Genomic DNA, 23,352 nt, shown 5'->3' with positions numbered 1-23,352 from the left:
CCGCTTTCCAGGCCGCGGGGAAGCAGCAAAAGGCCGCTTCCCCGCGGCCTGGAAAGGGGTGTCCTTGGGGCTTCAAGCCCCAAGGACACCCGGTGGCAGCGGGGAGGAGGAGAAAGAGGCCACTCGGCCCCTTTCTCCCTTGTGTCGCTGACACAGCCGTCTAAAGGCTGTGCCAGCAACACAAATCATGGAAGGAGCTCCATTTCGGAGCTCCTTCTAGCGCCGTGGAAAGGGCGCTCTATGCGCCCTCACACGGCACGAAGACGTCACGTCTGTGCTGCCCCGTGTGGAGGCAGCGTGTTTGTGACGTCATAATGGCGGTGCCTATGTGTATAGGGTGCCGCCATTTTGTATGTCCTGGGGACGTACTAGGGTTAGGTTCGTGCATAAGGCATACACTTTCCCTAACCCTAGTACATCCCCAGGACGCACTTTAAGCCTGTGCGGAACGAGCCATAGTCATCCATCCTGGTTTCTTGAGACACCTCCAATTTTTCTTTCTCACTGGAACTGTTTGAAATTGTGCCTTCAGTATCTGCCTTTTGAAAAACTCCCATACATCCTGAACTCCTTTCTCTTTTAGTATTCCTGACCATGGGATCACCCCCAGTATTTCTCTTGGTTTACTGAAATCAGCTTTCCTAAAGTCTAGGATGCGTGTCTGACTATGCCTGGCTTCTCCTTTCCACTGTATAACGAACTCCAGGAGAACATGGTCACTTCCACCTAATGATCCCACCACTTGCACCCCATTACCCAAGTCATCCTTGTTGGTTAGGATCAGATCTAAAATAGCTGACCCCCTTGTTGCCTCTTCTACCTTTTGGACAATGAAATTGTCTTCGAGGCAAGTGAGGAATTTGCTAGACGTTGAGGATTTTGCTGAGTTTGAATTTCAGCAAATATCAGGATAGTTGAAGTCACTCATCACTACTACATCTTTCCTTTCTGAGTGTGTAGTCATCTGTTCTAGAAAGGTGTCATCCAATTCCTCCATCTGACTGGGGGGGGGGGGTCTGTAGTAGACTCCCACCATAACATCATTGTTGTTTCCCTCCCCTTTAATTTTTATCCAGATGCTCTCCACCTGGCTTCCAGTATTGATGTCCTGGATCTCTTCACTGGTGTAAATATCTCTGACATATAGTGCTATTCCTCCTCCTTTCCTGTTTGGCCTATTTCTCTTTAAAAGGTTATATCCCTCTATTTCTACATTCCAGTTCTGAGACTCATCCCACCAGGTTTCAGTGATGCCTATTATATCATATTTGCTTTGTTGTACTAGGAGCTCAAGTTCATCTTGCTTATTTCCCATGCTCTATGCATTAGTGTAGAGACATCGCAGACCATGGGTCCTCTTTACTTGCTGCCTGTGCATGTCTTTTTGCCTCCCACTGTTGGGTCCTTGCACTATTTGTCTTGTTTCCTCTGTGTCAGTTTGACTATTTTATCCATCCCTTTCGCCTTCCATAATATTGTCTCCCTCCCCCACATAACTCAGTTTGAAGCCCTCCTGATAAAATTCTTGATACTGTTGGCAAAAACATTTCTTCCAACTCGACGGCACCATCTGCGGAGCCAGTTGTTTACATCTGCTATTTTCCTCTCCCTTCCTGGACTATGCTAAAATAGTAGTGGCTGTCTTATGGACTTCAGCAGGCACCTGGCAAAGTGCTGACACGTCCACTACCTGCTGTACTTCAGCTCTTATGAATAGAAAGGTTTAAAAACAAGATTTAGAAGATAATCCCCTTGGACTTTGAGGTTGTATTTACCTTATGGTGTTGGCATTTTTCATTGCAAAAGGAAGATGGATGGGATCCAGGGAAACATTTTTGCATCTAAATCGCTCACCTATTGTACTCTGTGCTTTTACCTGCAGTTTGCTGATCTTCTAATAGTTTGCTTTTTTATGTATGTGCTCTCATTTGATTTTTAGATGTGTTCACTTTTTAAAATTGTACGTTTTATTATCAGTAGCTGTCTTATGGATAAATATGTGTCAGCAACACACTGTCACAAATATCTAGCAGTTCCATCTCTTTTGACATTGTGGTCCTTGCCCCATATTGTGGTGGTTACTGAATTTCTTCATTGACTGTCATCCCCTTTTTATAATTTCCCAGCTGCTTTGTGTTTAAAAAGATAAACAAAGATTTCACATAAAGAAAAGATACAAAATGTAGTTTAAAATACAATGTCAACAGTAAACATTTATTCACAAAAATAAAATAGAAAAGTATTCTGGCAAGTGTTTGAAAGCATAAACCATATTTAAATCCCCAGCAACTAAAAAATTATGGTTCAGCGCCTAAGCCACAATTCTTGCAGGAATAACACCCCCAAACATTTTATTTTCAAAATACTGAGAACAGTCAGACAAAACAGTGTGAAAGGTTAACAGACCACAACTTTATACATACAGAGAGCATATAAAAAGCCATATTGTACTTGTGACTGGGTCACTCACAATTTGAAAAATAGAGTGTATTAAATTAATCTATAATATTCAGCTGCAAATGACCCGTAATAATAAACAGCATATACAAATTCAACATAACCAATTTAAATTCTTGAAGGTTAGTGGAAACAGTTTCAGATGCATGTTTCACCTGGATGCATATTCACATGTAACCTGGGTAAATTATGTATCAATCAATAAAATGTATAACCACAATGCCACCATGGTAAAAATCAATCCTGTTTTGCGCTTAGCAGTGGCTGAGGTATATTGGTGTGGAGGTGTGGGCTGAAAACTAAAATTAGCACCTGTCCTGAATTTTTCCTGAGCAAAATCATAAGCTCAGGTTTATATGCAATTTGGACACAGTACTGCTCCTGAACTGACAACAAACTTTATGGACATGAGCCATCACTATTCCTAAATGGACTTCTCTTTGTATAACACAGTCCATATGTTGCTGCTTTTCACATTCCCCTGTTCCACATGTTTCTCTATGCCACCATATAGTAGTCAATAGCTTCATGTTTTGCAAGTTATATCTGCCAAAGTTAGTTAATAATCATGCTACAAGATACTGTAACTTTGGTACTGCAAACTTACTTGGATGAATGCTACAACCCCATAATCCATGTACTGAACATATGGTTAGATCACACCTTTTCTATAATGCATGCCTGATACTGTGGATCATACAGCTGTAGGAGAAATCTAGTTGATGCTGAAAGTACTGGGGGGGGGATCCTGATACTGCTCTCTAACTCCACTGTTCCATATATTTAAAAGAGTAGAGCTAGCAAAGGTAAACATGATTGTTTATAAATTGCACAATCCTTAAATAATAGGATAGTATTGGATGTACCATAATGCAGAATTTAGAAAATTACAGAAGCAGAAGGCACCATTCTGATATCATCCGATTTATATTCAAAATGTTAAAAACAAATCAACCAGATTCATCCATACAGTGTGCCACAAAGTATAGATGATGTGTGCTGCAAAAGTGTTTAAGAAATAAGTAAATCTCAAGCAAGCCAGCTAAGCGGTTTGCTATGGGTGAAGGCACTCTTTCCCAGTGATCACTATCACTGCACCCTGTCTAAAAATTTATTTCCCAGCATATACACTATGGTCACCAAACTTTGGTAAGCATGTAATTCTTCACTTAAGGCCCAGAACCAAGACATGTAGAAACACTCTAAGGCCACTGCTATTCAATTAACCATATTTGTACTGGGGTCAGAGATTACAGTCACCTAGACTTCTCAACAGATATTATAGAATTAGAACACACACGGTATTAATTGTAGTTGTAACATCATATAGTAAACACCAAAAGCACAAGGGATGGTTTCGCATAGAACTGACTTTGCTTAAGGATATCCTCTGTCTTTTCAGGCTTCAACACTGAGGAGCCCTAATCACTTTGACCAAAGAAATTCTGGGATTTGTAGTCCAGCATCCAGGTAGGCACATTTTGGAACCCCTATTCTATACCTTAAACCTTAGCAACAATGATGTGATGAGAGGGGAAATGCCAGTGAAGTTCTCATTATGAGAAGAGGATCTAGCAAAAGCCCCCTTATCTAACAGAGCTTGCCTAAAATAATTTTATGCAGTAGGCCAAAAGATTCTCTTTGAATCTATGTTAGGCTCTGCCAGACAGAAAATTCTGAGCTCACTGGATGGTGTATGTATGTGCATATGTGCCTTCAAGTCATTTGTCAATGTAGGGCAACCCGATGAATTTCATAGGGTTTTCTTAAGCAAGGAATACTCAGAGGTAGTTTTCCTAGTTCCTTCCTCTGAAATATAACCTAGAGTACCTGTTATTCATGGGTGATCTCCCATTCAAGCACTAACATGGTCTGACCATGCTTAGCTTTCAAGACTCTTGAATGGTATACTGACAATAAAATGCAAGTTACATGACAGTGGAGCATGAGGTAGAAAGGGCATTTAATGCCTTAAAATCCTCCCACCCACCAATTTCTCTATATAAATAAATCCTATATCGAGTGTTACCTGGCTCAATTAGTATTGGGCTTTGGCACTCTCCCACCTGTGACAGTTCAGCCTAACATATTGCATTTTTCTAAGAAGCCTCCCACCCACCCCCAAAAAACTACTTTCTAAATAAATACTTTAAAAGTAACTGAGAGGCACATCAAAAGAGAACCTGCTCACAGAAATACTTCTATTCACACAACATTTAGATTTATTTTTATAACAGCACAATTTGGACAATGATTTAGCTGTGCAGCTTAAAAGCCATGGATCACGTTTGTCATGGTCATAAAATCTGATCCATGGGTTCACCAAGATTGAATGTACACTTAGCTCTGCCTAATATTGTATTCTGCTTGCATCCTACGAGAGAGTTGATCAGTCACTCAAACAAATTCTAGTGATTAATGCAAATTTCGTGAACTGTGACAATGATTAATACTTACAAAACCCAAAGTCACAAATCAACTGTATTTACATACTTCCTTTAGAATGTACAAAATATTTGAATTTATCTCAAGGGTTTATTGCCCTATTGCCTTGAATGTCTCTGGGGAATTCAGGCAAGTGAAGCTGTAACTAAGTTTTGTTATTCACCTCCACATCTTTCCAGACAATCTGACCTCTGAGATTTTACAAGTTTTAGCACAGAATAAATATCAGGTGTCATTTTATTTTTAAAGGAGAGCAAACCAAGCACTGTAGAATAGCTAGGAGCAATTTTAAAAAACAACAACAAGCATTACAGAATAACTGCCTATATTTCTAATTGTCATTGTTGAAGACTTTATCCATTAGACCCTTTAACTATAATAATTACTCAATATTAGGGATAGAACATAGCAGATAGCAGATTTGGAATATGCAGATGTTGCTTATTTTTTTAGGGATTGGGTATAGAGATGACAGGAAAGTCTGAATGTCAGTTTTAAGATCTAATAGCAATTCTAGCCAGTATAATAGATATCCACTCTGCCTGCTTATGTTTCAGTGTTGTGAAGAGAAAGAATCAAGCTATTGAGAATGTAGAGACTGTCTCATTGTTTGGTTGTAGTTAAAAGCATCAAAATGGATCCAGACTTGGCCATACTTGCAGGTGACCCATTGGAATCTATTATCTACTCTCAATATGACCAGTCTGGATTCAGCTCATGGAGCTGCAACAACATCTACACATGATTTTGCCCCAATCTGTGTGTACACTTCACAAGTGGGCCCTTCATTTTCTTAACCTGGATTTAAAGATACAACAGTTAGCCAAGCAATGTAAAAATAACTGTAAGGCACAGTGTTCAGAATTCAGAGGCACATCAATAATAAAAAAGGTGCTACTAAAGAGCAGTGCTATAGTTTGTTTTTAAAAAGGTAGAATAACAAAAAGGTGTTTAGTGACAATTTGCCATACTACTTTATAAAGATAGAGTAGCACTTCACCTGCAAGACCATTAAGATGTTAACATACTCACAAATCCCTGAAACAGACCACATAATATATTCTGGAGTGAGTGGTTTGTTGGTTCAAGTCTGTCATTGGTTGGTTGCTCTATGAATGGTATAGACTAATACACTAATACACTTTTCTAATTCAGTGAGGGATTAGTTTTTTTAGGAAATGGTGACAGAAGCTTGTTAAGATTCCACCAAGATGGAATTAATTATTATTGTACTAATAGTATGGATGTATAGCTACATTTCTGAATAACACAAAATACAAACCCTTAAAACTCATGGTGCCTTCCAGCCATTTGGAAACTTATGCACGGTTTACACATCATTTGAGTTAGACTCTGAGATACAATAAAGAAACCTGAATTTAAGACAGCACTGAACCTACCCCGATTTTCTAACTATAACAACTATCAAACCCTGACGCTTCCCACAAGGGGGGGGGGGGGAACAGATTGACTTTTAACCATCTCTCCATTTTATAGCAGTTTGCACAACTCATAGGCTTTACAGTAAGCAGCTCAAAGTTACTGGCTTTTTAAAAATTCTGCTGTGTACAATGTAACAATTCTTGAAATGTGTCTTGTTAATGCATAATTGTATAATTTTGAGTCTGAACTCAACAATTCTGAAAAATTACAACCATAGAAATAATAGTTGAGATCCTGCATTGTATTGGATGGGACATACCATTCCTGCCATGCAGTTCTATCTAGCTACCAAACTTCCATATGCACAAGCCTGCTTGAAAAGGTGGGTGAGTGTGTTCCCTCAACTATGAGGAAAGAGCAAACAGCAGATGACCCCCTTCTGGATCTCCAGGAAGGACAGAACTGTTCCTTTTCCCTTTTTTCTTTCGGATGCTGTTGAATATTTCCCAGAAGCTGTGCATCCTCCACCAGCCATTAAAGGGTCACTCACTGCCTTGGCCATTAAATGGCAAATAGAGCTCATGCCTGCTTTTTCCTTGTGAGGAGGGGGATGGCATTGTGCAAGGAGTTACTGAGTAGCTCCATGACCATGAATGGACATACACATACATAAAGTGTTACTAACAGGGTTCTAGCCAATATTAAAATACTTCAGCATCCAGATTGAAAAATGCTACTGTTCAACCCAGCTAAAAAATGAATCAACGTCTACGCCCTGTTGGTTAAATTAATTATTTTTGTTGGTAGTTATGAACTAACAATTGGATTTAGGCATTCTCTCTCTCTCACACACACACACACATACACACATACACATACAATTTACAATAGGCTTTGGTTTCCTAATCTATTAATGCCAAGAAATAAAAGCTGAGCAGCAGCATATGGAGCTTGTGAAACTTTGGTTATGTGCACTTGCTTTTTCAGGCAGGACACTTGAGGTAAAAGATGAAGTCTGTGATCATACAAGGCCCCTTTTAGCTAGGATTAAGTCACAGGATGCATTCATATCCTGCTTCCACTTTAGTCTGAACCACACTAATCTTTTAAAGGTGACTTCCTAAAAACAAGGATTTAAGCAATGGTTCTTCACTATTTATATATCCACATACATTGTTATTTAAAAATATACTTTCAACTATATGAATTTACATCAATAATCCCAAATGCAAAATAGGTGTGCCTAATGATTTCAACGAACAGTAGGACTCTTCTTAATTAGTTCTCATACTTGATGACCCAAGAATTCTAAAGCCAGAATTCTAGTAAAATCTGCTATCTTACCATGGTTCTTTGGGCATTTTAAGATGTTACTTCTGCTCAATTGTTCACTGAGGGCCTACACTGTAATCAGAATAATCTATCACCAGTGTACCAGGGAACTCCTAGATTTATGTTATTATTCTAAATCAACTTGTAGATAATAAACCCCACTGATCCTTATCCCAGCATCCCTAGCTGTTTTCTATTCAAATTAAAAAGGCATGCTGAGTTTAAAAAGAAAATCAGATGACACCGTCCCTGATAAACAGCGAGAAGGCACTATTTCAACCTTGGATAGCCAAATCAGAATAGGTACATAAGCAAAGTATGTGTGTGAGGGTTGGGGTGCACTTGTGTATTTCACCCAAGTGTGTCACCAATCCTCCTTGCAAGTATTGCATATATATGTGCATGTCAATAGATGGGCCCATGTCCTATGGTAATAGAAACCTGGGAAGGGGTAAGATTGTCTTGCTTATGCTTTATCTAAATAGGGCTGGATAGAATTTTATTTAATTTACATCCCACCTTTCTTTCCACTTCAGGACCCAAAGCGCTCACAATCTCTTTTGCTAGCATTGTATGGTGAAAGAACTGTTATCAAAGAAATGAAATTTATTTTTAAATTTCCAGTGTAATGCAGTCTTAAAGGAGTGTGGTTTAGGCAGGATGGAGGAACTTGTTTCTTGACTAGTTAATAATGCCACAGATATCCTATATACGTTCCATGATTTTGAATCAACAGCATTTCACACAGAGGTTACAATAGCATTATCTTATGAAACAATCTCATCTCACTAGTAGAACAATAACCAAAACATAGTTTAGTTACTGTTCTTTAGAGAAATGTAGTAACTTTGCAACTAAAGTTCATCCTTAAGGAACAATTATGTGGACTGTCAGTAAAAAATGAGTAGGTGCCTATTCCCTGTGCAAATTACCAATCTTGCAATAATAATAAGATCCTTGACATTTTTAAAAATTAGACATAATAATTTAACCTCGTTATTAAGTCAAATCAGTAGCACATGGCAATAGGTGGTAGCTTAGGCCTTGCTACCAGCTTTCTCATGCAGTTTAATTGCCAGTGTCTGAAATTGTGGCATGTATGGTATGAAAGTCTGAACAGAGGTTTCATGCCTGCTGATAAAGGGATTTAGGTTTAGATTAGATGCTATATTTTGAGGAAACCTCACACTTCTAACTAGAGCACTGGTGTGGAAATGACATGCTAGATTTGAACTCTCTGTTAAGAAAAGGTCATTTTCATGTCTTTTGAATGAACTCATCCCTAAGTAGAATATGCTTCTCTCCAAACTGTCATCTTCAGTGAAAATTCTGTCCTGCTCTGAGGGCTCTGAGAAGCCCTCAGATGAAACAACAGAAAGAGTTTTTCTGGGAAATTTCTGTTGACATTCAGGTAATATCACAAATGCCTGACTCCCCACTGTCCAAGAACCACTAGAGAAAGAAGCTGGAACTAAAGAATCATGGTCTATAAAGCCTCTATCAAAAGAACTGCTTAAATCTTTTGATGGTTCATAAAGCCCACTGGACATGGAGTTGCTTATAATAGTTGCATATTTTACATTAAATTGTCCTGTCATTCCTCCCCTGGTTTCCATCTCATTAACACTATCAGACAGACTCTCACTATTGAAGTGGCCACTAGAACAAGCTGAATCATGTTCAAAGTCTTGAATGGTTGCAAACAGTGAGTCAACAGCTAGCAAGTCTTGTTTGTCTTCATTATTCCTTGTTTTATCAATAGTGACATCTTCCAATACTATTTCTGGTTCCAGAAGTAGAGGACCAAATGGCAGTGCTTCAGGATGCTTGAGAAAGAGATGCTCAAAGGTTTCAGGCTAGAAAACAAGACACATTTTAATGCTCATGTATCAATGAATAGCTTGCAATGAATTTAAAAAATAAGGATGGAAAAAAGGAAACCATTGGACATTTTGCTTTCATTTTATTATACTTGATCTGGCAGTTCATTTTAGAAACCTAAGTGTTTTGAGACAAAATAAACACATTATGGGGGAGAAGGCGGGGGAAAACTAAATGACTGTATTGCATCCACATCATGAAACTGTATGCTTTATTTGAAACAGAATGCATACAAATGTTAAAAATGTAAAATGGTCTGGTTTAAAAATAATTGCTAGTAAAATTTAACACATTTAAAGCTCTAAGATGCCACAGGAAATACCATTTATTTTTCAGTTCAGTCTCTAATAAGATTACATAAAGAAAGGAAATAACAATTGCTCTGAACGAGATCTTTTCATATGTAATTTTTCATTCTTTTCAACAAGGAAGTAGTATGCATGCATTACATCTTCCGTTAGATAAGAATGAGAAAAAAAGAAAATGGAAAGGAAAGTAGTACTTAAAATAAGCTGAGAGGTTTGTTTTTTTGTTTTGTTTTGTATTTTTGCTATTGTCAGTTATTACATTATTCACAAATAAAAGATCACCCGAAGCCACTCAATCTGGGAATAAAACCCATTTAAAAAAATTAGGCTGGCTTCTGAGTAGAAACATATAGGTGCGCACTGCCAGGTTTCTAATTTTATAACACAGAAAGGAGATTTTAAAAGCAGGGTTTTCTTTCTGTGGATGGCAAAATGCAAATCTTCTTATAGGTCATGGTTACAAGCTTTTGTACATAAACACATTGGATCCCCTGGAATTATGTTTCAACGAAGTAAGACAAATTGGCATTCTCCATTCCCTAACTATTCAGAAGCAAATTGGTGGGCATTTGGAGAAGCAAGCTAGTTCAGGGATGCATAAAGCTATATGATACTGGTTGAGTGTCCCTTTTCTGAAATGCTTAGGACCAGAAGTGTTCCTTATTTTGGGAGTTTGGAATACCTGAAACCATCCTCATACATAATGGGGATGGATAGAGACTGTGATATGGCAGGAATTCAAAGGTCGTGCTAGGCACAAATCCATATCTCCCACCATTTCACAGATCCTGTGTTGTTTTCCAGCTCCATCTCTCCCCCACCCTGCAAATATAGTACAGGTACATAGTTCAAAATGAATAGGACTTTGGAGTATTTCAGATTTCAGAATTCCTGGTAAGGGATACTCAACCTGTATATTCATGTCTGTGGTCTAACATAAAGGTATAGCCAAGGAACTCTCTGTGAGAGCTACTACTATTGAACCTCAGTATCTGGTGTCTAGGCAACTGCCTCACATTGACTAATGGTAGCCCCAGACTTGTAACTCAGTGAAAAGGCACTGAAGCAAAGGAAGGATTTGAATGCAGGTGTCATGGATGAAGCACTTTACCTAAAGACTCAAATCAGGACTCAAACATGCAGAAATCAAATCAACTGTATGTTAATATGTTTGAATATAAGTTAGAATATTAAGAATCAACATGGATTAAATGTTTAGATGGATACACTGAAGACACTATTTGCTAGTAACACATAATGCTGTGGTTATAAAACAGTTAAATATGCAAAATAAAATAAGGCAGTACTGATGTAAAATATATGCTTTCAAATATAGGTATATGGAGTTTTAGAGGCTTTGCAGAAAGGGAGCATTGATAACTTCATCTGTCATCATGAACAATTTAATCTTAATTCATTAGGAAGACAATGGAAGACTGCAAAATGTAGTATTTGGTGCTTTATTTGTATCCACTATTAACAATCCAATGATCTCAATGAAGAAATGAAACAGGATCATATTTGGAGAAATGCAGTGTGGCTACCAAAAAGAACCTCCTTGAAATAATCAAGTTAAAACACAAAAGGAAAGGTTATCATAGTAACGTAAGTTGGGTATTTGTACACCTTCAAAATTAAATGAAAAGGAAAGGACACAGCACATAGCAAAACAAACAGGTGGCCCTTTCTGTGTAATTTTGTGCAATGCTCAACATTCAGGAAGACAATTATCAGAGCCCACTGGTCTCAAAAGAAGCTGCTCTTCCTATATAAGGTTCCTCTATAAGGTTTCTTCCTATATAGGAACACATCATTAAGAAATGTTCTTAGGGCCTCCTACTGATCCACTCTCTTCTCTGATTTTTTTACTACTAGAGTTGATTATGATAGAGAAAGAAGAAACCAGAGAAGGAATTGTGTTGAGCTATGAAGCACTAAAGATGGAAGAAGGAGCTTGGAGCCAAATGTACTAGCAAGCAAAAAAATATGTAATTTATTTTGTTTTATTGTCTATTAATTAGAATTCAAAGATGCAGCTGTGTTAGCCTGGATCAATATGCAAAGGAATCTTGTGGCACCTTTGAGACTGAGAGAAAGTTGGTAGTTGAAAATTACTTCATCTGATGCATGGAGTGAAGTGCCTGGGAACAAACCATTATACCTATGAATGAGCAGGTTCTGTGTGAACAGCCACAGAAATGTAAAACTTGTGAGTACAGTAATGAGGTGGCAAGTAATGTTGCCTAAAGTGAAGGTGAGTAGATAACCATATGAATGGGGGAGGAAGTTTTGGAATGTGATGTGATGCTGGCTGAGAACCTGAAATGAGATGTGATAAACTATCCAGGAGAGCCCTTATGAGGCTGGGGTGTTAACTAGTATTATATGTGTAATGCGCCAGGAAACTATTGTCTCTGTTCAACCCCCTGTCAATAGACTAGAGTTTGAGGACATCCTTCCATATTTGTGGCTTTGATATTTGCGAATTTGATTAATGTGTTATCTCTAGGAATCTCTAGGTCCTCCAGTGCAACTCTATGGTCAACTTTAACTAAAAATTGCACTGAAAAACCTAGAGATTCCTAGAGAGAAAACTCTACTAGGCAATTGTAATTCATCCAGTGCAGTTCTATTGTCAGTGTCTGTTGGACGTTGACCACAGAGTTGCACTGGAGGACCTAGAGATTCCTAGAGAGGTGTCCTCGCAGGTAAAAACATGTTTTTGTTATTTGCCGTTTCTCCAGTCATGCGGGGTTTGCGCTAATCCTAGCGAATATGGAAGGACAAGTGTATTCCAGTTCTGCCGTTTCTATTCCCAATATTTCTTTGTAGGTCTTTTTTTTTGTCCAGAACAGCTTCCCACCATGACCATCATTAAAACTGATCTTGTCACCTCATCATCATACCCACTATGTTACCATTTCTATTGCTAATCATATATACAACATGCTCATTCATAGCTATGTTTCTTGGCTGTTAACTCCATGGATCTGACCAAACAGACTTATTATACAAAAGCTAATGCTATCACCTTCTTTCCCTTGGTCAGTCTCAAAGGTGCTACAAGATCCCTTTGCTTGTTTAATAATTAAGAATATTAACTAATGAATTAAACTTAATGAATATAACTAATTTATTTTATAATAAATTTACTATTTTACAGCTAATTAAAAACAAAAGAAGTGCAGTCTTTGACCACCAGACTGACCTGAAAAGTAGCCCTCAGTTCCACTGCAGTTGCCTACCTCTGCTTTAATTGGAGAAGAGCACAGGTGCCTTGGAGAGATCAGATGCCCATTATCCTGCAGCTACAGTATGGAATTTTAATCTGTTAAATACTATTCTGCTAACTACCAAAAGGGAAATTTCAAGAGCTGCAATTTCAGAGGTAGTTTCCTCGTTAAAACTAAACAGAGGATTCCATTATGATGAAAATTCTTTCTTTTTGACAAATAATAATTTCAAGAATCACTTACATCTTCCCTGTTTCTTGCTATAATTCATCTGAGGATAAAATTGCATATCCCTGTTTCTTTCCTTTTTTTAAACTGCAAAGTTAGCACAGGAAGCAGAGTCCAGGACAGAATCCTAATGTGTGATGGAGTGGCAAAGGAGCGCAGCTGATTTTTGTTCACCATGCGATCTGAGGCAAGAATCTCACCAGCATTTTCCATTCACTGTGCTTATGAGGAGGGGTTGTGAAAGGCCATTGAATCTGTATACGCAGCTACTTCTTCATTTGTGTGCTAGATTTAGTTCTTAGCAGCAGACCATAGAAAGGGTTGTGGTGATGATTGGGCAGCTATAATTATCATGTGAGTATGGTCTGAGTCTCTCTCTTTTATTTTCCCAACTCTTTTTAATAGCCTGTCTTAATTCTAATTACCTTTCTTGTTAACTTGTTAAACTGAGTAGTAATCTTTTTATGAATCACTATACATTTTAGGTAATGAAATATTTTCTCCTGTCCCATCCCAATTGTCCTAGTTGTTTTCAGGGGTCTGATTTGCTTTCTCAGTTTGATTTTTTAAAAAAATCTCTCTAGATTTTCTTTCTATCAGCATATGTGTGCAATTTCATTCTGCTAACAAGCACAATTATTTAATTCAAAAAGCACATATACAGCCCTTATACTGCACACTTAATTCATATTTTGAAGCAAAGGAATTATTTTATTTCCCATTTATTTAACCAAGCAAACTGCTACATTTGATTTTCATTAGACCTCTCTATTAGTTAAAACTTACATATTGCTTACCGTGTGGTGTCCCTAGGGACAGAGGGAGGAAGAATGGTTTAGTTTCACCCCCAGGAATACTTTTAAGAGGCAGAAATTTTGGTGGTAATGGAGGAAAGTCTACTTCCACTGTCAAGAGGATTCAGTTTTAATCTGAAGATCAGAGGAATGAAAGACGCAGCATCAGCAATACCACCATGACAGAGAGAGTCCTGAGAGGGAAGTCTGGCCTCTAAAACACACTGTAGAGATAATCCAGTTTGGGACTGCTTTAACTGCCCTGGTTCAATGCTAGGGAATTCTGGGAACTGTAGTTTTGTCAGACATTTAGCCTTCTCTATCAGAGTTCTGGTGCCACAAAAACAACAATTGCCAGGATTCCTTAGCACTGAGCCAAGGCAGTTAAAGCAGTGTCAAACTTAACTATTTCTGCAGTGTGTTTTAATAATAATAATAAATTGGTTTTGGACCTACGTCATTGCAAAAAAGGCTGACACCACTCTGAGGTGTAAGTGAACCTCAGAACTGCTATCTCCTTGACCGTAATTTATGTAAGGGATAAACTGCCAGATCATTACAGCACTAACAACCTGCACAAGCACATTAAGAAACAGCAGCAAATAGTCTTTTAATAGGCAGAAATAGAGAAGTTTCAGCAACCAGGCAGCAGAGGCAAGACTCAAAAGGCAGTAGTAAAGAGTGCTGAACCCCCAGGTGAATGAAGCTGTCTTTTACTCCTTGCTAAGAAGTTACACATGCAACTATGGATGAGATGAGATGGAATGAAGTATGGATCCATAATATGGAAGTTTTGAACACCAGCCCATATCAACAAGTGACCTGAAGGGGATCAGGGAGTCTCACCAGTTGTATTGCCTGTAATGCACCTTTGACATCACTTACTTTCTTATACTGTACCACTGATTGTATGTTCCTGTATGCCAAGGGATTGTGGTCTCTTCCAATTTTATGATCCTATGGTTGAATCTCACCCATTAGACTGCTGGTAGAATAAAGCAGAAGCCCTTTCTCTTTAAGTAAGTTGTCATTTCATTATCATAAGTAATCCTTAAACTTTCAAAGGCCTAACTGATTTATGCTCAATAATTGCCAAGTTATCAGTATCTAAAACCATCTACCTGTTTGCGCTTCTGCCTACTTACCTCTGCTAAAAATTGCTGTGTGCATGCCCAATGCTCACTGCTTTTACTCTTCTGTGTTGCCGAAGTTGGGGAACCTTTAGATATTGCAGGAAAGTGTCTCAATACCAGGGGAGACTAGTAGTTCAGATATAGCATGAATTACTAAGAATGAGCAGTCAACAGCTTTTAAAAATGTGTTTCTTGAATATTGGCAAAATTTGCAGAAGCCAAGCAGTGAAAGTTCTGTAGCTACCTGTTGAAATTTAATCCCTACTTTAGGTTCTACCAGGTCTCCCAATTTAGACAGATGATGAAAAACAAATTTATACTCATTTTGGTTTCCCAAAGCAGGACAGTGAAGGGAAACTGGCAACCTGCCCTTCTGAATCTCAATTTAGATTCAGGGATTGAATGGATCTGATGTGAATTGGTTTTGAATCTGAATCACCAAATCAGGAGCCCTGTGCACAGCCCTAATGAACGTACTACATATTTAACCAATGGAAACTGGATAAATGTGGCAGAATTAAACCATTCTAGATATTGCTGCATTAAGACTCCTACAACTATTACTGTAAACTTGGGATGGGAAACATCACATGTACATGGGAAAAAAGGTTCTCTTTCATCTATTCCATTGCCCCCATTATTTTAGCCCCATACTGCAGTGGTCTGCTCAGTCCATCTCTGATGGAAATGTCAGCTAAAACTAAGTGTCTAGGGAGAAATAAATGCAGCATGGTACACACTGTCCTTCTGGCTCCAATACCCATGTGTTCATTTTTACACATAACAAACCTTGATCTGGGCTGAAATATTGGCTGTTCTCAGAACTGTATGCCATTACTGAACAAAATTATTTCCAACACTATTATGTAGGAACCAATTCAGCAGATAAAGAAATAATATGTAAGTAATTCTGTCTTCTGAATTCAAATAGATAATTCTTCTAACAACTCTGTACAGGAAGCCTGGGAGCTGTCACAATGGTTCAGCAGGCAGTGACCATGATTAGACTTCAAAGAATGTCCATTCTCTGTTTAAATGAAATGAAATAAAATTAACAATGAAGATGAGAAAATAAATATTTCAATGGGAATGAAAGCTAAAAGAATGTTTTTTAATGTAAGCATCCTTCCTGATCACAGTGTGCTGCTTGTGTACATGCGTGAATTTTTATTTTAATATTAGAGGTTCCAAAGCCAAATCTAATGGTAATTATTGTAAAACAACAACAACGACAACAATGGTACAGTTATAGGTTTTGCCACTAAAAAAATCATAAAGGAAACCAACCGAGTCTATTAAAATGATTGAAAGTATGACTAATGAATTATATTCATTCACTATAGGAAAGACCACAGCACAGTGGTAGTGCATATATGCTGCACTCAATAGATCCAGAGTTCAATCTTCATTCTCTCCAGGTAAAGCTGTGACAGACCCTGGAAGGATCTGCAGAAAATATTGAACTAGTATTGGATAAAACATCTAACTTCAATTCAGTTTCTTATGCTCCTATATTCCAGAGTCCATAGCTCCAAGAATGTTGTGTATGTGGAGTACCTCACTGCATTCAGAAGAGGTGGAAGTTCCATGCAGAAGCATGGGAGGTTACCTTCACCAGCAAAGTGAAAAGGGCTTTGGGGGCAAAATATTATAACAAAGGATCCTAGATTGGCACATTCTGGGAGGAAGTGAACCTACAGGCTCCATTGATACTCTAGTAGGGGATGTATAACTAAGCATTTTAATTGGCTGCAGCTTCCAGAGAGCCCAATTTACTCTAGCATCCAATAGTGTTTGCATCAAAGTTTTAGGGCCATACTACAGTTCCAGTTCTTTATAGATATCAAGGGATGCTCCTTACATGAGTGCTAACTAGCTGATCAATGAAAATGACGTTCAAACAAAAATGCACACACACATTATTAATATGTATAAAACAAGAGTCCATACCTTTTGGAAATTGAGTCCTTGTGCCCAGGAGCAATTCTTGGGATTTGGGACATCATCCCAGAATAACCTTTTCATTCTGAAATATTCAGATATAGTGTTGATTTGGCACAAAGGGTGCATAAAGGATATAGTTTGTAAAAGTCTTTATAAATAGGCCTCTCTGAAAACATATTTTGCAATTAAAACAATATATTCTTTCAAATCATGCAACAAGATTGGGAAGCTGCAAGAGGAATACAAGAGCAATGTATGGAAGCACTAATAAACTCGCTGCCTTTCAGGACATATGGGCTGAGAGACATCTCACCACTGATGAACAGCTGGCTGAGCTCAGATGTAAATGCTCCTATCAGCAGTATATGTTATATGTACCAGGGAAATATGACATAAAAATGTGGTGCTTCTGTGACATTAAGACATCATATACTATAAAACGAGAAATGTATCTGGACAAAGAGCCTGGTACACTATTAGTTGAAATATCATAGAATCATAGAATCATAGAGTTGGAAGAGACCACAAGGGCCATCCAGTCCAACCCCCTGCCATGCAGGAACTCTCAATCAAAGCATCCCTGACAGATGGCCATCCAGCCTCTGCTTAAAGACCTCCAAGGAGGGAGACTCCACCACTCTCCGAGGGAGTGTGTTCCACTGACGAACAGCCCTTACTGTCAGGAATTTCCTCCTAATGTTGAGGTGGAATCTCTTTTCCTGCAGCTTGCATCCATTGCTCCATAATGGCTGGAATGTGGTGGAAAAACACTTTTTTTTACAGCTTATAACTGGTGGAAGATCTTTTAACCCAAGATAGCATTTACTGCAGTCATCTCACAGAATAAGTCACACAGTCCACCCGCTTTATTCCACAGTGAATAAGAAAACCATAATTTAAGTATAGATTTATGGCCTTTTTGGTCCTAAATGTATGTCTCATTACACCAGTTGTGAAACAAAGAAAATCTGAACTAATAAATGCTATGATGGACACGCCTATTCCTACACAGTCTTAAAAAGTGAGAGAGACTGCCGTCCCAGGAAATTGCCCACTCCTCAATTACTCATTTCCAGCTAAATTTATTTCCAATATGAAAGTTATCTTACATACGTTTTTTATTATAACTGACATTTTTTTTAAAAATCTCTATACATAAGCATATAGAAAAGCTTTACCTTTGGTGCAAAATCAACAGAGCTCCAAGCAACAAAACTGAGCATGAGATAACTAATGGTAGAATCACATAGACATTCATGTCATTCTGATGTTCAATTCCACCTGAAAATAATAATGAACAGTTCATAACAGTTACCACGATCACGATCAAAATACAACTGATACACAGATACTGCATCCATAGAGTTAATCAATCATGTTTCAAAAATATTCTAGGGGGTGGGATTCCAAAAAGCAAAACTTGCTGTCCACCATTTTATCTATGGGATGCAATTTTACCGTGCAACTGTATATAATGGGATTTGAGCATCCATGCATTTTGATATCGAGGGAGGGGGAGGTTCTTGGAATCAAACTCCAGTGGATACTGGGGGACAACTGTATAAAGTGAGACCTTGGCATCCACATGGGATCCATTCCAGACCCCCAGCAGAAACCAAAATCTACAGGACCTCAAGTCCCATTTGTTCCCAATAGCAACCCGTGCATACAGCCATGGGGAACAACAGGGACTGTCCCTAATTGATTCAGTGGGTCTACTCTAGTTGAAACTAGCAACAGGATTTAGGCTAATAATAGTTTGATTAATAGACTCATAAATTTGTAATACAATTATTAGGTTTGTAATACAATTATTAGAAACCTAATAATATAATTATTAGGGACAGTCCCTGTTGTCCCCCATGGCAGCACATGCATGCAGCTGCACTGCCATTAGGGACAACAAGAATTCAGGTGAAGTCTTGTTGTCCCTAATGGCAGTGCGGTCATGTGCATGCACTGCCACTGGGACAATGGGGACTGTCCCTAATAATTGTATTAACAGGTTTCTAATAGTTGTATTATTGTGGTTTGTAATAATTGTATTACAAACCACAAATTCTGTCTTCACTACATGTAAATGGAATACAGGACTGCTGTGTTAAAGTCTGCACAAAATTTAAGGACGGGCATTCTTTTTCTTTTTGTCAGTCACAACTTAATAACTGCTGAATATCTGAAATTAAAGATGCCACTTTCCATTATAACTTTGTTTAATAAACATATTCATGTATTACTGAACACAGAGAGAGTATGTAATAGTCAAGTATGATGGAAATGATTTTATATAATTATTAAAACTGTTATTATAACTATTGGATTTTCATAACTCCTCACTCAAGATTGAATATGGAGAGAATGTGATGAATTGCATATGCTTTGCTGTTAACCTAATTACAAAAGCAATCTTCAATGTGTTAGCTATATTTTTCTCATTAAAGGTTAGAGCAAGAGTTCCTGTCTGAACAGGAAAATCTACTAAACTTCAGTCACCTTTGGAGAATCCATCCATCACTGTAGGCTTCATCACTCCTTCATAGGTTACTGGATACAAGCTAAACCTGTATTTCTCAATTAGAATGAAATTATCTGGAACAAAATAATGTAATTTTAATTTCCATACTCTTGCTCTTCTATCCATTTTATTATCTGTAAGTCTTAGCATCAGTGGAAAACTGCCACGTCTACACATTTTATAAAAGCATATAAATGACTATATAAAATGATACTCAGTAACCTAATTTTTTTCTCTGTCTTCCCTTAAAACAGATTATCTAACATGAATACCAAAGATGTGCTTGGAAACCTGATTTCATACTTGAGAGAAACAAAATCTGAAAGCAGTTTAATCAGAGCTTTGCCAAACCTATCCAATGTCTGGCCAGTTGAAAAAAAGAATTGTATTTTCCTTCATTTTCTTAATTTCCCCCTTAAATTGCTTTATTCCCACTGATGCCAATAGGATGGAAACTGAGTTCACCAATTCCAAGGACAGCTTAGTTCTTCAGTTCTAAATCTACACTGTTTTCCAGCAAGTTTTTGGCATGCCTCCTTGTGCTCTTCAGCACTACAAAATACTGTTGACAATACTGTAAAAGAGAAAGCACTGGCTCCAGAACTCTCTATAACCTCATAGAGAAGGCTTGAGATGTCCTGTCTCCTATCCAAGAACATAACTCTCTCTCTACACTCAGAAAGTGGGAGTAAAATATTCCTATGGCCTCCAGGATGCCCTCCCAGGGACCAAAGTATCATCAAATCAAAGTATCATCAAAATTATGTCATATAATAAAGAAAAGGTTGCGACTGTTTCTGATTTCATATAAAAGAAAGAACAGATAGATTTCTACACTGGAAAGGTGGAACTGATAGCATTTATTAACGCCAGCCTTCAAATGGCAGGGACTATTGAACAATATTCATTTTAGAGCTTATATTTTCAATATAAATTGTCTCGAAGATTTTTTTTTAAAAAGCCATGCCGTATGCATCTATATAAGGCCTCTCCTCCCTGCCCCACACTTCTCCCCAACTTTCTCCTCTTTCCTCCACCATTTCCTCTGATCATTTGTGTTGCATATATAACATTACAGGAATCTAGGAAGAACATAAAAGAAAGTAAAAATAAAAGACCCTAACTATATACCTTCTTTTCAGTAAAGGTAAAGGCTTTCCTTTTGACAAGGGCCTAATTCCCACTTATTGCTGAACTGGTTTCTGTGACTGAATCCAGAAATAGGTTCAGCAATAAACGTTGATTCCCACTACTTTTGTGCCAGAACAAGAGGAGAGGTGCAACGGAAATGGGAAAGCCCAGCCCTCTCCCCCTGTCACTGGCTTCCCTGCCTTCCTTGCCTCTCCTCACCTGAGCCACCAGCTTCTCCTTGGCCTTCCACAGCCCTCCTTCAGCTTACCTGGGCTCCTTCCATTCTGCAACCTCATTCCCAAGCTTCCCCACTCTGCGACCTTCTTCCTCCATTCCCGGCTTCCCAGTGGCTGGGAAAGCCAGTAAGGAGGTTGCAGGGAGGTCGCAGGGCTTCCCTGGCTTCCCTTCAACCTCTTTACTGGTTTCCCTGGCCACGGCGAAGCTGGAAACAGAGGAAGAAAGTCACAGAGCAGGGAAGCTTGGGAAGAAGGTCACATAGTAGAAGGAGCCCAGGTAAACTGAAGGAGGGCCACGGAAGGCTGAGGAGAAGCCAGTAGCTCAGGTAAGGAGAGGTAAGGGAGGCAGGGAGGCGGGTGACAGGGAAGATGGTTTGGGCCCTTGCAGCTGCCTCCCCCCCCAATAGCCAGGCGGATTTATTTTCAAATAAATTAATTCAGCCCAAAAAGTCCCTGATTTAACCAGTGTCTTTTTGACATGAGTTAATGGGTCAAAATCATGGCCCCTCTTTTCAAATGGCTTCAGCGATTTGAATTAAGTGGGAACTATGGTGGTTTTAACTGGATTATTTCAAATCACGATCCGGTTTAGACCATAATGGGAATGAGCCAAGGTTGTCAAGTCATGTCCAACTGTAGGGGGTGGTGCTCATTAGCGGACTGTAATCTTGCCTTGATCCATCTGGGAGAGGCGGAAAAATATAAATAAATTATTATTATTATTATTATTATTATTATTATTATTATTATTATCTTCATTACTAAGCCAAAGAGCCAGGATTGTGAAGGACAACTGTGTGATCATGCAGCCAGCATGACTGCACAAAACACTCTTGCCTTTGCACCAAAGTAGTACCTATTTTTCTACTTGCACTTTTACATGCTTTCGAACTGCTAGGTTGGTAGAAGATGGGACTAATGACGGGAGCTCACTCCGTCACGTGGCACTTGGGCTTCAAACTGCCAACCTGCAATCATCAGAGTCAGCTTCTTAACCATTGACCCACCACGTCCCTTCTTTTCAGTAATACTTTTCATTATTTTTGAGATGGAAAATATAAAGGGATTTTGCTGTTTTTCAGGATAATTCCTTACTTAGTGCATCAAACAAAAAAGAGAAAACCAGAAATGATAATTAATATAGAAATATTATGTATGCCTACTCATAAGTAAGTCCCACTGAAGTGAATGGTACATACCCCCAGGTGTGTACAGAACTGCTGTATAAGGTATGCAGAATCTACCACTTAACATGAGGTAAGACAACCTGTATTCCACAACAACCAAAAAGCTACAAGGGACTCCTGGAATCCCAGGAATAGGTTTTTTTGGTTAAAAGTATCGTGCTGCCTGTCTCCACTGTTTTGCAGCAACAATAATAAGAGTATCCATACTTTTATTTCTAAGCACTTGCCCTTATCCTTTTATTCCAGTGCTTGTCATTTCAAATTTGTTAGAGGTCTCTGTGCGTTTTTATATAACCCCATTGTGCAATACTGTTGTGACACATCAAAACAGAAGAAAAAACAATAAATGTGCACTGCCAAATACAAACTCACCCAAAATATGGTACTTTCTAACATCTGAAGGAACTATTATCCATTTTATTTGTTCTTCTCCATTTAGGTTTGTCCATTCAATTACAAAAGATGTAATAATATAAGCCACAGAAGAAAGTGTCCAGGACACAATTACACAACTGCTGTTTACAGGATAGGCACTAAGAGATTCCACAGTGTTTACTGCCAAAATAGTAAAAACAAAACCAAAGAACCACATGGAAATGTTGATGATCAGATACATGATTCCCTATAAGCTGGAAGAGAACGCATCAGATTCTATACAGAATAAATAATATGGTAGGCTACAGAATTACAGAGCTAGAAGAAAATTTGTTTTATTTAGCAGCATGGACATTACATCCTTTACAATATCATTAAACTATATTAGACAACAGTCCAAATCAAAACTTTATTGCTTTTGACCAAAGGTCATTGCACAGCACAACAATATAACAATACATATAACAATATAACACTATAAAAATACATGTAAATTATATCTAAACAGTCCTAAGCAATGTATCTAATGAAAGTAACCCCCACCAAGATCAGCAGAAATGCTTCCAAATGGATGGATTTAACTGAATGAATAGTTTTCTAAACCAGAAAATCAATTTCTGCTATGCAATAAAGACCTAATATACCTCATGACTGAAATATTATTTATCTAGAGATTGATTATGGTTCAAAACACACTGCAGAAATAATCCAGTTTGAGACTGCTTTAACTGCCCTCATTCAGTGCTAGGGAACTGTAGTTTTGTGAGATA

The 23,352-nt window shown here is 38.2% G+C and overlaps 1 protein-coding gene across 2 annotated transcripts in view; it reads right to left on the bottom strand.

The window, feature by feature from the left end:
- Nucleotides 1-3,187: 3,187 nt before the first annotated feature.
- The window catches only part of LEPR (leptin receptor), a 70,284-nt gene continuing 50,119 nt past the window's right edge, over nucleotides 3,188-23,352 (bottom strand). For both annotated transcript variants that reach the window (XM_089515366.1, XM_089515367.1), the window contains exons 15-19: nucleotides 22,580-22,762; nucleotides 19,632-19,727; nucleotides 18,317-18,419; nucleotides 17,145-17,220; nucleotides 3,188-9,473 (exon numbers count right to left, since the gene is read on the bottom strand). In XM_089515366.1, the coding sequence (XP_089371492.1) occupies nucleotides 8,655-9,473; nucleotides 17,145-17,220; nucleotides 18,317-18,419; nucleotides 19,632-19,727; nucleotides 22,580-22,762 (1,277 nt within the window). In that variant the 3' untranslated portion in view covers nucleotides 3,188-8,654. The remainder of the gene's footprint in view (nucleotides 9,474-17,144; nucleotides 17,221-18,316; nucleotides 18,420-19,631; nucleotides 19,728-22,579; nucleotides 22,763-23,352) is intronic.

The sequence above is a fragment of the Sceloporus occidentalis genome, unplaced genomic scaffold (assembly GCF_023333645.1).
Source record: "Sceloporus occidentalis isolate IW3139 unplaced genomic scaffold, rSceOcc1.0.p SCAF_3, whole genome shotgun sequence".
Taxonomy (NCBI): Eukaryota; Metazoa; Chordata; class Lepidosauria; order Squamata; family Phrynosomatidae; genus Sceloporus; species Sceloporus occidentalis.
The sequence above is the reverse complement of the archived record's forward strand: the minus strand, read 5'-3'. Positions and strand labels throughout refer to the sequence as shown.